Source organism: Myotis myotis, unplaced genomic scaffold (genome assembly GCF_014108235.1).
Source record: "Myotis myotis isolate mMyoMyo1 unplaced genomic scaffold, mMyoMyo1.p scaffold_m19_p_9, whole genome shotgun sequence".
Classification (NCBI taxonomy): Eukaryota; Metazoa; Chordata; class Mammalia; order Chiroptera; family Vespertilionidae; genus Myotis; species Myotis myotis.
Genome location: NW_023416401.1, coordinates 74,335,149 through 74,347,871, shown reverse-complemented (window position 1 = coordinate 74,347,871; position 12,723 = coordinate 74,335,149). Strand labels below are relative to the sequence as shown.

The 12,723-nt window shown below is 40.2% G+C and overlaps 1 protein-coding gene across 2 annotated transcripts in view; it reads right to left on the bottom strand.

Annotated features, from left to right (window-relative positions):
* The window catches only part of MACROD2 (mono-ADP ribosylhydrolase 2), a 1,927,670-nt gene that overhangs the window by 170,261 nt on the left and 1,744,686 nt on the right, over positions 1-12,723 (bottom strand). For both annotated transcript variants that reach the window (XM_036322176.1, XM_036322177.1), the window contains exon 11: positions 7,134-7,217. In XM_036322176.1, coding sequence (XP_036178069.1) covers positions 7,134-7,217 — 84 coding nt within the window. The remainder of the gene's footprint in view (positions 1-7,133; positions 7,218-12,723) is intronic.

The window sequence follows — 12,723 nt, the reverse complement described above, 5'->3', positions numbered from 1 at the left end:
AGCCCAGGTCATCACCTAGGGAATTGTGAGAAATGCATTTGCTCAGTTGCCCCAGACCTCTTGAATGAGAGCCTGGGTTTAATATGCCCTGCAGTGATTCTGTTGCACACTCAAATGTTGACCCACCTCTCTATGGGATCAGTCCTCAATGACCTCTACAGTCGCTCACATTGGCCTTGCTTTTCTTAGAATCCGACAGACTTTGCTCTCATTAGAGCTTTGGTGCTTGCTATTTTCTCTACCGGAACACTCTTTTCCCCCACATAGTTGCTTAGGTTACTTTTTATGTTCTTCAACTGTTTTTTTTTTTCTTTCTCTCTCTTTCAAATTCAACTTAATAACCAGTGAGATTCAGCATATTTGAAATCTTAAACTATCTCTCTCCTAAATCTCCCTTCCCTGCCACCAACTTACACACACATGAGCATCTCCCGTCTCCTCTTCTCAGCTTGATTTTTCTGCATGCCACTTGGCTTGGGATTGCTCATGAAATTTCTATCAAGATGTCAGTCAGCTCTGCGGTCATCCACAGGCTTGCCTGAAGCTGAAGGATCTGATTCCAGCCAGGATGGCTTGCTCAGATGACATGTCGGTTGGTGCTTACTGTTGGCAAGAAGCCTCGGTTCCTTGCCAGATAGACCTCTCCACAATGCTGCTGGAGTGACCTCAGGACATGGCAGATGCCTTATCCCCCAGTTAATGATCCAAGAGAAAGCCAGGCAAAAACCACACACTTTTATAACCTAGACTTTTATGACCTAGAATGTCATATCATGTACTATCATGGGATGTTATGACCCAGAGCCATCAAGGTAAGATACTCTCAAATTTCTGACACATGGAAAGCCTGAGATAATAAATGCCATTATTGCTTTAAGCTGTTAAGTGTTGGAATACATTTTCAGGCAGCAATAGATAAATTTTCAGGCAGCAAAAATTCTTCATGTGCCACTATTGAATTACTATATATTTTATTTAATTAAAAAATCCATCAACCATTGCCTCCACATATATCCTAGAACAGAAACACTAAAAAAGAAGGGTTCTCTGTGTGTGTTTCTTCAGTGCCTAAAAGATTGCCTATACCAGTGATGGCGAACCTTTTGAGCTTGGGGGTCAGCATTTTGAAAAACCCTAACTTAACTATGGTGCCGTGTCACATATAGAAATTTTTTGATATTTGCAACCATAGTAAATGGTTGATATTTATTTTATATATTTAAATGCCATTTAACAAAGAAAAACCAACCAAAAAAATGAGTTCGTGTGTCACCTCTGACACGCGTGTCATAGGTTCGCCATCTCTGGCCTATCCTATCATATAGACATTCACAAAAGTGCATGGAATTAATACGTAGAGAAGCTGTGCCTGGGTAGCAGGGAGCTATGCTAGGATGGTTGGAGGAAGAAAAGTACTGTGGGGAACCTCTGTGGTACCACTATTTTGCACAACTTGACAGGGCACCATTTTCACTGTATACCTGGTGAATGAAGGCTTCTGAGATCACAGCTCCATGTGATACTCATTTTGGCCTTGCAGATCCTTTGGGCCACAGTTTGGGAAACACCCAGGAGAACAAGACCAACCACAAGGACTTAGGACAAGACCCAGTTTCAGCAGAGAGATCATTGGCTCTAGCATCTTATAGAACTAGCAGAGAGTCAGAGACTTCCAAAGACTATGGGTCTGGACAATGAATGTCTCAGTGGAAAGGTCTGAACTGATGGCCAAAGCCCACCTGATCTAGAGTCCACCTTCTCTTTCACGTCACTGACTCAATCTGGTGTCCTCTATGAAGTTTTAGATGCAGAAAGTAGAGGTTGAGGAATGGCTGAGAGGGGCGGTTGTCTAAATATTGGGGGTACTCTAGTTCCTTGGGATACTTGACTTGAAGAAAAGGAGAGCTGAAATCAGGAAGGAGAAGAGAGACTAGGAGAAAGTTGATTTGGAACAGGAATTATGTGGTTGGGGGAAGGGCAGAGTGTGCTGAGTGAGCTTAAGAGAGCAAAGAGAAAAACAAAACAAAACAAAACAAAACAAAATGCCTAATGAGATATGAGATTTAGTCAGTGCGTACTAAACCTTATTTCTACTTGCAAAATGTGTTTTCATATTAAAAGGACTTCCAAGCATTAATAAACAAGGTAGGTGAGTTTTTGGTGGGAATTCTTCCTTTTGCAAATTCAATACATTTTGACTTACTGGCAGGTAGTTTCCATATATTATCCTGTTTAAATCTCCCCACAGTCCCACAAAATCAGTGTTTTTTCCTTTATTTAGTATGAAGAAACTGAGGTTTAGGTAAAAAAAAAACTAAAAAAACCCAAAACACCTTCCAGGGGCCTGGCTGATGTAGTTCAGTGGTTGAGTGTCAACCTATGAATCAAGAGGTCACTGGTTCAAGTCCAGATCAGGGCACTTAGTGTGGGGCATGTAGGAGGCAGCCAATCAATGTTTCTCTCTCATTGATATTTCTTTTTTTAAATATATTTTTATTGATTTCAGAGAGGAAGGGAGAGGGAGAGAGAGATAGAAACATCAACGATGAGAGAGAATCATTGATGGGTTGCCTCCTGTATACCCCCTACTGGGGATCAAACCATAACTCAGGCATATACCCTTGACTAGACTTTAACCCAGGACCCTTCAGTCCGCAGGATGACGCTGTATCTACTGAGTGAAACCAGCTAGGGCTCTCTCATTGATATTTCTCTCTATCCTTCTCTCTTCCCCTCTTTCTAAAACAGAAGTCAATAAAACATAGTGAAAACAACAACAATTGCCCAAGTAGGAAGCATAAGTTGGACAATCAAGAGCTCTGTCCACACTCATGCTGAATTGTTTCTCTGTGGGTAGGAGGATTCATGTTATTGCCTAATTCAAGACACTTCTAAGAGTGAAAGCAAGCATTGCTAATAATATGACAAGAATAACAGGCATAGACCAGGATCATTCTGGGTCACACAGGATGGAACTAAGGTAATTCTATTCAGGCAGGTACAGCCTTTGTCACTATGAAAAATCCCTCAGGGCTCACTTTCTCTAAGCCCCACTTAAATCCCAGAATTGACTCTGAAACAGGAGTCTATGGTCATAACTACAGCTGTTTAATGGGTAAGTGTGGAGAGCACTACTGAAAATGAAATAGACTGTTGAGTCCTTCTGCTAATTCGCAGCAGGAGGGTGGTTCAGAATGGCCCAGAACCAAGCAGCACAGGGAGTATAATTAAAGCAAGATGATGACATAAGCTTTTATTATATTCTAATTTTCAGCACAAAAATTTACATTTTGCTTAAATTCTTGTTACTTTAAGGAGAGGATAAAATAAAGATTTTCTTCATGAAAACACTGCTTTTCTCTATTTTCACTTTCTTTTAAAATAAAGCTGGTCAGTCACTAAGCTAAGCTCATTTGAGTGATGGCAAAGTCAAAATTATGACTGCCTGATTTTACCCTTCACTGCACTTGTCACAAGAATTAAATTAAAGATCATGCTTATGAATATAATGCATGAACTGCTGCAAGGCATTCTGAAAGATAGAATGTCCCTCCTGTCCAGCCACTCACAAAACAGCGTGTCACATGATATTTTAATATGCAGAGAAAATAAGTGGGCAGAGAGAAAATTCCAGCGCCCAGGGAATGCAAAGTGCATTCCACCAATGGTTCATGTATTCAGAAAAAAATTATTTTAGTAAAAACAATAATAATAATACCTAAAATAGCAACATTAGATCCTTCAAACTTGTATAGTGATTTCAAGTTTCTAAGACGCTTCCACGTATAATTTCATCTGACAAAAGATATCATTAACATTTTAAAGTGCAGAATAGGGTTGCTTGATTTAGCATTTAAAGGGCCCGGTTTCCTGAAGAATGAGCGTCACACATGCAGGCTTGTTGAATATTCTATGTGGAGGCAATTGTAGAGCAAGAGTCGAAGTGCTAGTGCTTTCTGTACAAATATGAATGGAAATAGCACTCATTTCTAAAACCCACTGAAGGCTTTGAAGGTCTATGTACAGGGAAAATTACTGTTCTTATCTTGCTACTGTATTTTAGAAGCATACTATACATTCTCTTTTGTTTTTTAATGAAAATATGTTTTTGTTTTATAAATATAAAATGATTCTTGCCATATATATTTTTCAATTACACATACATTTTAAAATTGAATAATAAACACTCCAAAAATCTTCCCTTGCCCCTTCTCTACTCCACCGAGATAATTCCTGAGGTCATTTGATATATATCTTTCATCTTTCCAGACTGTGCATTATAAATGTAGGTATGCATACACATACAGATATGGGTACATATTTATTTGTGGTTATGTACCATCTACCAGTCATTTATGTTCTCTCTCTCTCTCTCTCTCCCCTTCTCTCTATCTGATTCTTGAATACATGGCTGAGTTGATGCTTTTGTAAGGGAACTTCTTAGAAACAGGAAATTATGAAGGAGATTGAATCAAGATTTATAAGCAAGCACTGAAATTATTATTTGCTTTGAGGCATTTGTCAATCCCGGATGATCTAGACTAGAATAGTGATTCTCAAACTTGAACACATATCTGAATACCCAGAAGGCTTTTAAAAGCACAGATAACTGGGCACCACCTCAGAATTTCTGATGCAGTAGGTCTGGGATAGGGCCCTTGAATTTGTATTTCTACCAAGTTCCCAGGCGATGTTGGTGATACAGATACACAAATACTCTTTGAGCACCACTAGCTAGAGCTTGGGTTTGAACAGGCCATGCATGTAAAGCACAGAAGGGCTACTGCTTTGGTCCTAAATATAGTGGAAAATTTGCCTGCCTCAGTTTAGCATTGGTTGGAGAGGGGAAAAGGAAGAAAAAAAAAAACATTTGTTGAGAATTCCTGATCTTATACACACACTAATATGAGTTTAAGGACAAGTAGCAAGCAAAACAAAGCCAAAAATCAAACCCTGAGAAAATTATTTTTTAGTTCAAAGAATTCCTAAGGTGGTAGTATCTCCAGGTACCTCAAAAAACAAAATGTGACTAACCCAACTTCAAAAACCTTTCACAAATAAAAATGCAGGGACTTTGACAATCAAAAAAGATAAAATAGAGCCCTGACTGGTTTGGCTCGGTGGATAGAGCATCGGCCTACAGACTGAAAGGTCCCAGGTTCGATTCCGGCCAAGGGTATGTACCTTGGTTGCGGGCACATCCCCAGTAGGGGGTGTGCAGGAGGCAGCTGATTGATGTTTCTCTCTCATCGATGTTTCTAACTCTCTATCCCTCTCCCTTCCTCTCTTTAAGAAATCAATAAAATATATTTTAAAAAGATAAAATACAAAAAGACAACAATAAGTATGAGTCTGCAGAAACAATAAATGACAGAATTCTACTTACAAAGATTAGAGATATTTAAATTCCAGATACAGGTTATTTTAGAAGATATTTTATGTTTCAACTAAAATATAAATAACCAGAAAGCATAAAAGGGAGGCAGAGACACAGAATACCAAGGACACCAGCACTTTCTCCTGAAAGCACCAATGGTGTTTTTCATATGCAGGAGTGAAATCCAGCATTCAAAAGCCCATTAGGGGTCAAGATGCGCCAGTCTGACCTCATTCAGAATAAAGCAAACCTCATTCGAAATAAACAAAGTTTTATTTTAAACTTTCTTACAGATTTGCATCCTCAATTGGTTCTGAACCCTGTGAGGGGGAAGGCAGCGGCACTGCTTATCAAGTAGAAGCCTGAAGCTCACACAGATGCTGTGCAGTCATGAGGGGAGCTGCTCAAGATCTCCCCTCAAGAGAGAACCTGCTACTGGGAATGAAGTTAGCTGACAGCTTCCAGCATCCACCCTTTTGGAATTCACTGCAGCCTAATATTCGTGCCAAGGCTACTTTCTCTCCAAGCTGCTTGCCGCCAGGGAATGAGCAAGGGAAAGGGACTCAGGAGCCCAGCATTCCTGCCCTGAGCATGGCTCCTCTGATGACCAACCCTTGCTCTGGACCTCCCCAGACTTTCTGCCTGCAAAGCAGACGGAGGCTCTTCTCAGCGGCGAATCCTCCTCCCTCCCTTCTCTCCTTCCACCTACGCCTGCTCTCACTCCTGCTCCTCCTTATCCTTCACACACTTTCCCTCTCTAACTTCCTGCACTTCTTCATCTTGGCATCATCCTCCGGGAAGACCAAAGCTGACACTGTCAGCATTATTATTCTCTCTATTTCACAGTGGATGAAGTGGGGTTCCAAGCAAGGTAGTAGAATGCATAAGTGTGTTACCCTTTTAGAAGGTTATGCTTGCTCTTAGCTTAGTGGATCGCTTAAAAAATGCCTCACCTACATTTTATTTATTTGTTGTTGTTTTCTTATTAAATTGATTGCGGTGACATTAGTCAACATGAACATCTAGGTTTTGAATGCTGGATTTCACTCCTGCATATGAAAATAACCTTCTGAATTCTAACTTATAACTTTTAAATATTCTATGCCACAAGATCTGTATATTGCACCGTGTGCCCACCAGCCAAAGTCAAATCTTCTCCTCTCACCTACATTTTAAAGGAAAAATTTGAACATCTTGAAAGCGATACCAGTGTTGTAACAGAGAGACAGCCATTTCTTTATAAAACTGAGTCCAATTGAGCCTGCTTATTCAATGCCTGAGTGCAAAGATACATTGGCTTCTAGAAAACGGAAGAAAACTCTAAAGACAGGAAGCATTTCCACCACCCAATGCTGAGTGCTGGACTCAGAATGTGTTCGTCAGAAAAACAAATGATCACAATAAGCCAACAGCCATGGCACTGCTCATCATGTATAGGTCTCGACTTCAGCCTCACAGGATTTCAGAACGCTACTCCCAACTCCGTGCTTGGCAGAAATGAGAAATGTAAATCACACTGAGAAAAAACAATTTTTTAAAAAAATTTGGTTTTTACCTTAACAAATTAAACTTAAATTTGATTTTTTAAAATCTCATTTAGGGGAGAGTAAACATAGTAGGAAAAGAAAAAGAATTGTCCTGTGATTTTTGGACCTTAGAAATATCTGCAAACATGACAGCATACACATAATTTAAAAATTAAAGAGAATTTTTTTTACCGGCAGGATTTATTAAAGAAAGGAGAAGCATGACTTACCCTCGCTAGAGTCTTTGGAACTTTCCGGCTTCTTGGCTTTGCTTTTCTTGTGGGGTGGAGAGAGGGCTTTTGGCTCTACCCCTTCTGGAAGCACAAAGATGTAAAACATTCTTATTTAAATATTTACCAGTAGAGCTCAACATTATGTTAAAGTTTAAAAATGTTTTCTTCTTAGTAAACCCCCCCACACAGTGAGGTCTAATTGCAGATTCATCTGTCATCCTGGTTGAGCTAAGGTTTGTTGATTCTCCTATGAAAATAGACTTACACTTAAGTTCAAGCTTAAATTTTTTTTGTTGACATCGTTAATGATTCATACAAATGTGAAATCTTAAGTGCTTTTTATAAAATTAAAATTTCTCTATAAGGCAAACTCAACTTATTTTTTTTCAGGAGAACTTGATTTAAAACTTTATGGGTTAATTAATGAACAGTTTTCATTGTGCAATTTCATCCACAATTTTTTTTAATGTCTGCAAACCTATTCTCCCCATAGTATGGTGCATTTGAAGGAATAATATTGGTATCTGCCCAGGAATTAAATTTTTAAAAAAACCCTGAGCTATCCTTAATATTTCTCTTCATTTATTTTTCTAGTAAAGCAACTGTAAGTTCTATCATAAGTCCTATCAACTCTGCTCCAAAATATATCTGACATTCAAACACTGTGCTCATCCTTTGCAATCATCATCCCAGTCCAGACTACCATTTCTCTTACCTGGAATAATAAAATAACCTTCTGAATTCTAACTTATAACTTTTAAATATTCCTACACTCTACCACTCTCCACATAGTAGCCAGAATTGTCTTTAAAACATAAACCAGATCTTGTTGCTTTCCTGTTAAAAAAAAAAACATTGCTCTTAGAATAAGATCTAAATCTAACTTTATGGCCCAGGACAATATGACATTTGGGCTCCTTCTAGCACTCTAGCTTCATCTCCCCTTTGCTCTTTGGCTTCAGATTATTGGCTCCCTTTGTGTTCTTCATTGACTAGTAGGTTGGCTCCTGCCTCAGGACCTTTGCACCTTCTGTACTTCTCTACTCCCCACTACACACACACACACACACACACACACACACACACACACACACACACACACACTCATATGCCTACCTTCTTCTTACTTTTTTTTAAAATCCTCACCTGAGGATATTTTTCCACTGCTATTTTTTAGAGAGAGTGGAAAAGTGAGGGAAAGACAGAGAGAAACATTGATGTGAGAGAAATACATTGATTGGTTGCCTTCTGCATGAGCCCTAACCAGGGCCCAGGTCAGGGAGGAGCCTGCAACCTAGATATGTGGACATGACTGGAATCAAACTCAGGACCCTTCAGTCCCCAGGTCGATGCTCTATCCACTGAACCAAACCAGCTAGGGCTAACTTCTTACATTTTAATCTCACATCAAATTCAGCTCCCAAGAAAGGCTTTCCTTGACCACCTAATGAGAGGAATTCCTGCAAGGAAAATCTCTCTGAAACACATAATTTGGTGTATCTAAAAAAATCTTGTCCCCTTGTTTATTTCTTTATTGTGTGTCTTTCTCCTCTACCCCACATGTGGGAATGTAAGTCTAAGGAGAAAAAAGTATTTATGTTTCCTAATCTTTCTTGGGGCCTCTGTTGCCCAGCAGTGCCTTGAGAATTTCATTTCAAATTCTGTTTTATTTTCCCTTCACCCAGGCCTTTTTTAAAATGGTGCCCATGCCTAATTCTCACTCTCTTAGCAGCTGTGGCCTTATTCCAGCATTAAAAATTACACTACATGGCTATGGCAACTCATTTTTCCTTTCGCATTTATTAAAAGAGGAACCGAACAAAAAATGCACTTGCTAGATATGCCACTAAAAACATTGGAATTATGGACTACAAAGCTTTTGGAGCACTAGGTTAGGTTCTCTGTGGTTGCAAGTCCACCACATCTAAGATCATTACCACACGCAGGGTGAAACATTTTGCCAATACTAAATTAGTAACTCCCCCCAAACTTCTGTCACTAGGTGTGAGATTGGCATTGACCCTTCAGAACTGGTTCAGTACAACAAGAATTGAGGTACTTGGCACAGCTCACAGAGCACAGATGCTCAGCTCAAAGGGATTCATAAAATGGGCAAAAGCAACACTCCCTGAGAGTAGACTCTAAGCCTTCAGTGTCCCTGAAATTCATGGATCAAGAAAAGTATTTCCAATCCTTGGAACAGAAATTCAAACCAGCATTTCATGAAGGTGGGTGTTTGAGAATTAAATTCTTAATTTTTGATTCCCCACCAGAATGGGAATTCCCACCTGAGTTAGATTTAAAAAGACAAGAATTTGCCCTCTTTTGAGATTTTTAAGAACCCCAAAAGTACTAGTGCTGCACTGTTGAAAAGTTGTAGGGCGCTCCTCAGGTAGTCTGTGGGCATGGATACATGGTAATCATGAACATAATCATCTATGACATTAGTGCAGTATCATTTCATCACCCCTGTGGAGCAACTCACACGAAAGCCACTGGCACATATGGCCTCTATGCTCAGATTCCTCTTGTGGCTCAGCAGGAACCACGCTCCCTCTTGGCCTGGGAAGCTAAAGAAATGTTTCTACAAAAGCACCCACGCTTCTCCTTGACAGTGTATTACATTATGTATGTTGTCTCTGATTCTGGCAGAGAGTGGAAACCTGGACATTTGCCATGAGCTTGGCTTTGCCACTTGAGGAACTCAGCTCTGTTCCTGGCTCTCATGTGGCTGAAATGGCATGCGTGGCTGCTGGTTTTCTGTCCCTGCTGGCGCAGTTTGGGAACAGTGCATGGTCAGGTCATGGAAATGGAAGGACCTAGGAAAACATTTACTGTGCCAGGATTACAGAAATATTAAAGGACTTAAAATAAGTAGGCATTTAAACCAGTCTGTTCCTACCATTTCCCCATGGGGGCAGAGCCTCATCCTGAGGATGACCTAGTCCAATGGTGGGCAAACTGCGGCCCCTTGAGTGTGGCTCTTCCACAAAATACCACGTGTGGGCATGCACGTACAGTGTGATTGAAACTTCGTGGCCACACTCAAGGGTCCAAAGAGCCGCATGTGGCTCGCGAGCCGCAGTTTGCTGACCACTGACCTAGTCTGACAACAACTGAGATGTTCCTGCCTCTACTTACTATTATAGTTTGGAGACAGGAGCACAAAGTTAAGAATATGAGTTTTGAGATCAGATACAACTAAATTCTGTTTCTAGTATTTAAGCAAGGAACCAATCCTTCTTAAGCCTCTGTAATAACATTCCCGGCCTCCTAGAGTTGTTGTGTATCTTAAATGAGTTCATGTATGTTGAGGGATTGGTACAAGGTACATGTTCAATTAAAATATGACTCAGCAGAGGTATGCTGGGGCTGACTTGAACCAGCTCACACTAGCTTACTGTACCCATCTCTCCTCAACTCTGACATGCATCAACCTCATGCTTGGTAGATTTAACAATACCAAGTAGGTGTATTTACATCACGAAATCTGCAAACTCTTCACATTGGGGCTTCTTCCACCCAGAGTCAGTTTACCAGCACCTCACTGGCTTTTTGTATTCAAATTATTGTTCACTATTATCTACTAGCATCTGTTGGCTGGTTGCTTCACTCAAGTAGCCTATCATTTTCATTAATTCCATTCTTAAAAAGTCCCTCCAGCATTTCTACTTATATGAGAAGAAGAGGTGATGCATGGTAGAGGGGAAGCAGCAGCTAATGGTCTTGGGAAATTTGTTCAGACCCATCTTGGAGACCAACATGCCCAAATGTGCGATCTCAACTGAAGCCAGCCTGTTCACCAATGTCTGGCAAGCCCAGCTGGCACCCCATGGAACCATCCAGCACAGAAATCACCCATGATTTCAGCAATCATAGATATTAGGAAATGGAGAGCAGCTTCCAAAGTCCATTTTGCCTGCATCCTTGAACAGCTGCGCCCAGCTGCTGGAGACAAAACCCCCAGGAAACGTGGCGGGACTAAAATCAGACATGGCGATCCAATTAAGGACTCCAAACTGCAAGTGCTGGCTCCATCCTAGTGGGCTCTCATTAGCATTACTAATGAGTTCCTCCAAATCACTCAGTGGGTTGGACAGCTATCTGCATCTCATTAAGAAGACAACTCCCTTTGCCTAGAAATGTATGCTTATGGCACTTAGGCAAATGATCCTTAGCAAAGATAAGGTCTTGATGCTGGCTAGCTAAAAGGACAATACTCCTTTGCTGGGAATATTGAAGGATTTTCCAAGGATACTTTATGTGGGCAGGCTAAATGAGAATAGCAAACATTAACGTTAAATTCATGAATGCAATCCAAGACAAGGTGACCACTGAAAGTCATTTTTCAACATAAGTTGTTTCTTTTTCTTTCTTTTTTTTTTTTTTTAATAATGAGACATCCTGCATGGGTATATGAATTGACACTTTAATTTAAATTTTATCTTGGCCTTTGTGTTTTACAAAAGGCAAGCAGAGTCTTGTTTTAGTTTGGATTGTCTCAGAAATAAGGCACTGAGACAAAGGTTTGAATGTTAGTACTTAGAGAGATTATCCCAGGAAACACCAGAGGGGAGTAGGGAAGTGAAACAGAAAAGGAAAGGCAGCCAACCCTGGGTGTGCTAATGAGCAAGATCCACAGTAAACAATCAGGGCTCAGTTCTCCTGGGGACCTCTGGGCAATGATACAGAATCTTACTGTCCAACACCACATACCGCCCAGGAGTACTTGAAAGGTGGCTAGTCTGAATTGAGATGTGAATGTAAAATGCAAACAAATTTCAAAAACATAGGATGAAAAGAAGTAAAATATCTGACTAATATTTATATTGTTTATACATTGAAATTATGTTTTATATATATGATGTTACATAAATATTATTAAAATATTATTCAATTAAATCCTCTTTTTTTTTTTCAATGTGACCACTAGAATATCTGAAATTATACCTGAGCCTCACATTTGAGACTTGCATTATATTTCTACTGAACAGTGCTGGAGAAGAACATGCCTCTGATGCGTCCTACAGGGGGGCTGATCAACTCATGTCTATCCTTGATTGAGGGTTGCTCCAGAGAAATTAATCTCCTGGTATTTTGCGTTTGCTTTCATGAGCAGAGAAAAGCACTCAGCAGAGAACTTTCTTTCACAAGAACTTTCCTCAGAAAGCTGTTGAAGTTGGAAAGTGACCGTGAGTGTCAAGGGGACACAGGTAGGAAACTGACAGCTGCTGCTACCATGCCCCATCCACCTAGTTCATTCCTGCTCCCAAAGTCTAGACTGTCCCTCTGCTTCTAGGACCCTCTGAATATTGCCCTGAGGAGACCAAGGGAACTTTAGAAATCAGACGTGTTCCGACTGAAGAAGAATAGATAGAAGCAATGATCAATGTTCCAATGAACTGTTAGGAAGAAAAGGAACTGGTGTTATTTCTCCAGGAAGATAGTGAGAGATCAAGGAAGGGAGGTAAATTTGATTTAACAAGGAGAAGGACAATTTTAACCAAACTTTACCTAATGAGATTGGTTGCCTCATAATTTAAAGAATTCCCTGTTAATGGAGCTGCTCAGACTAAGGTTGTCAGTG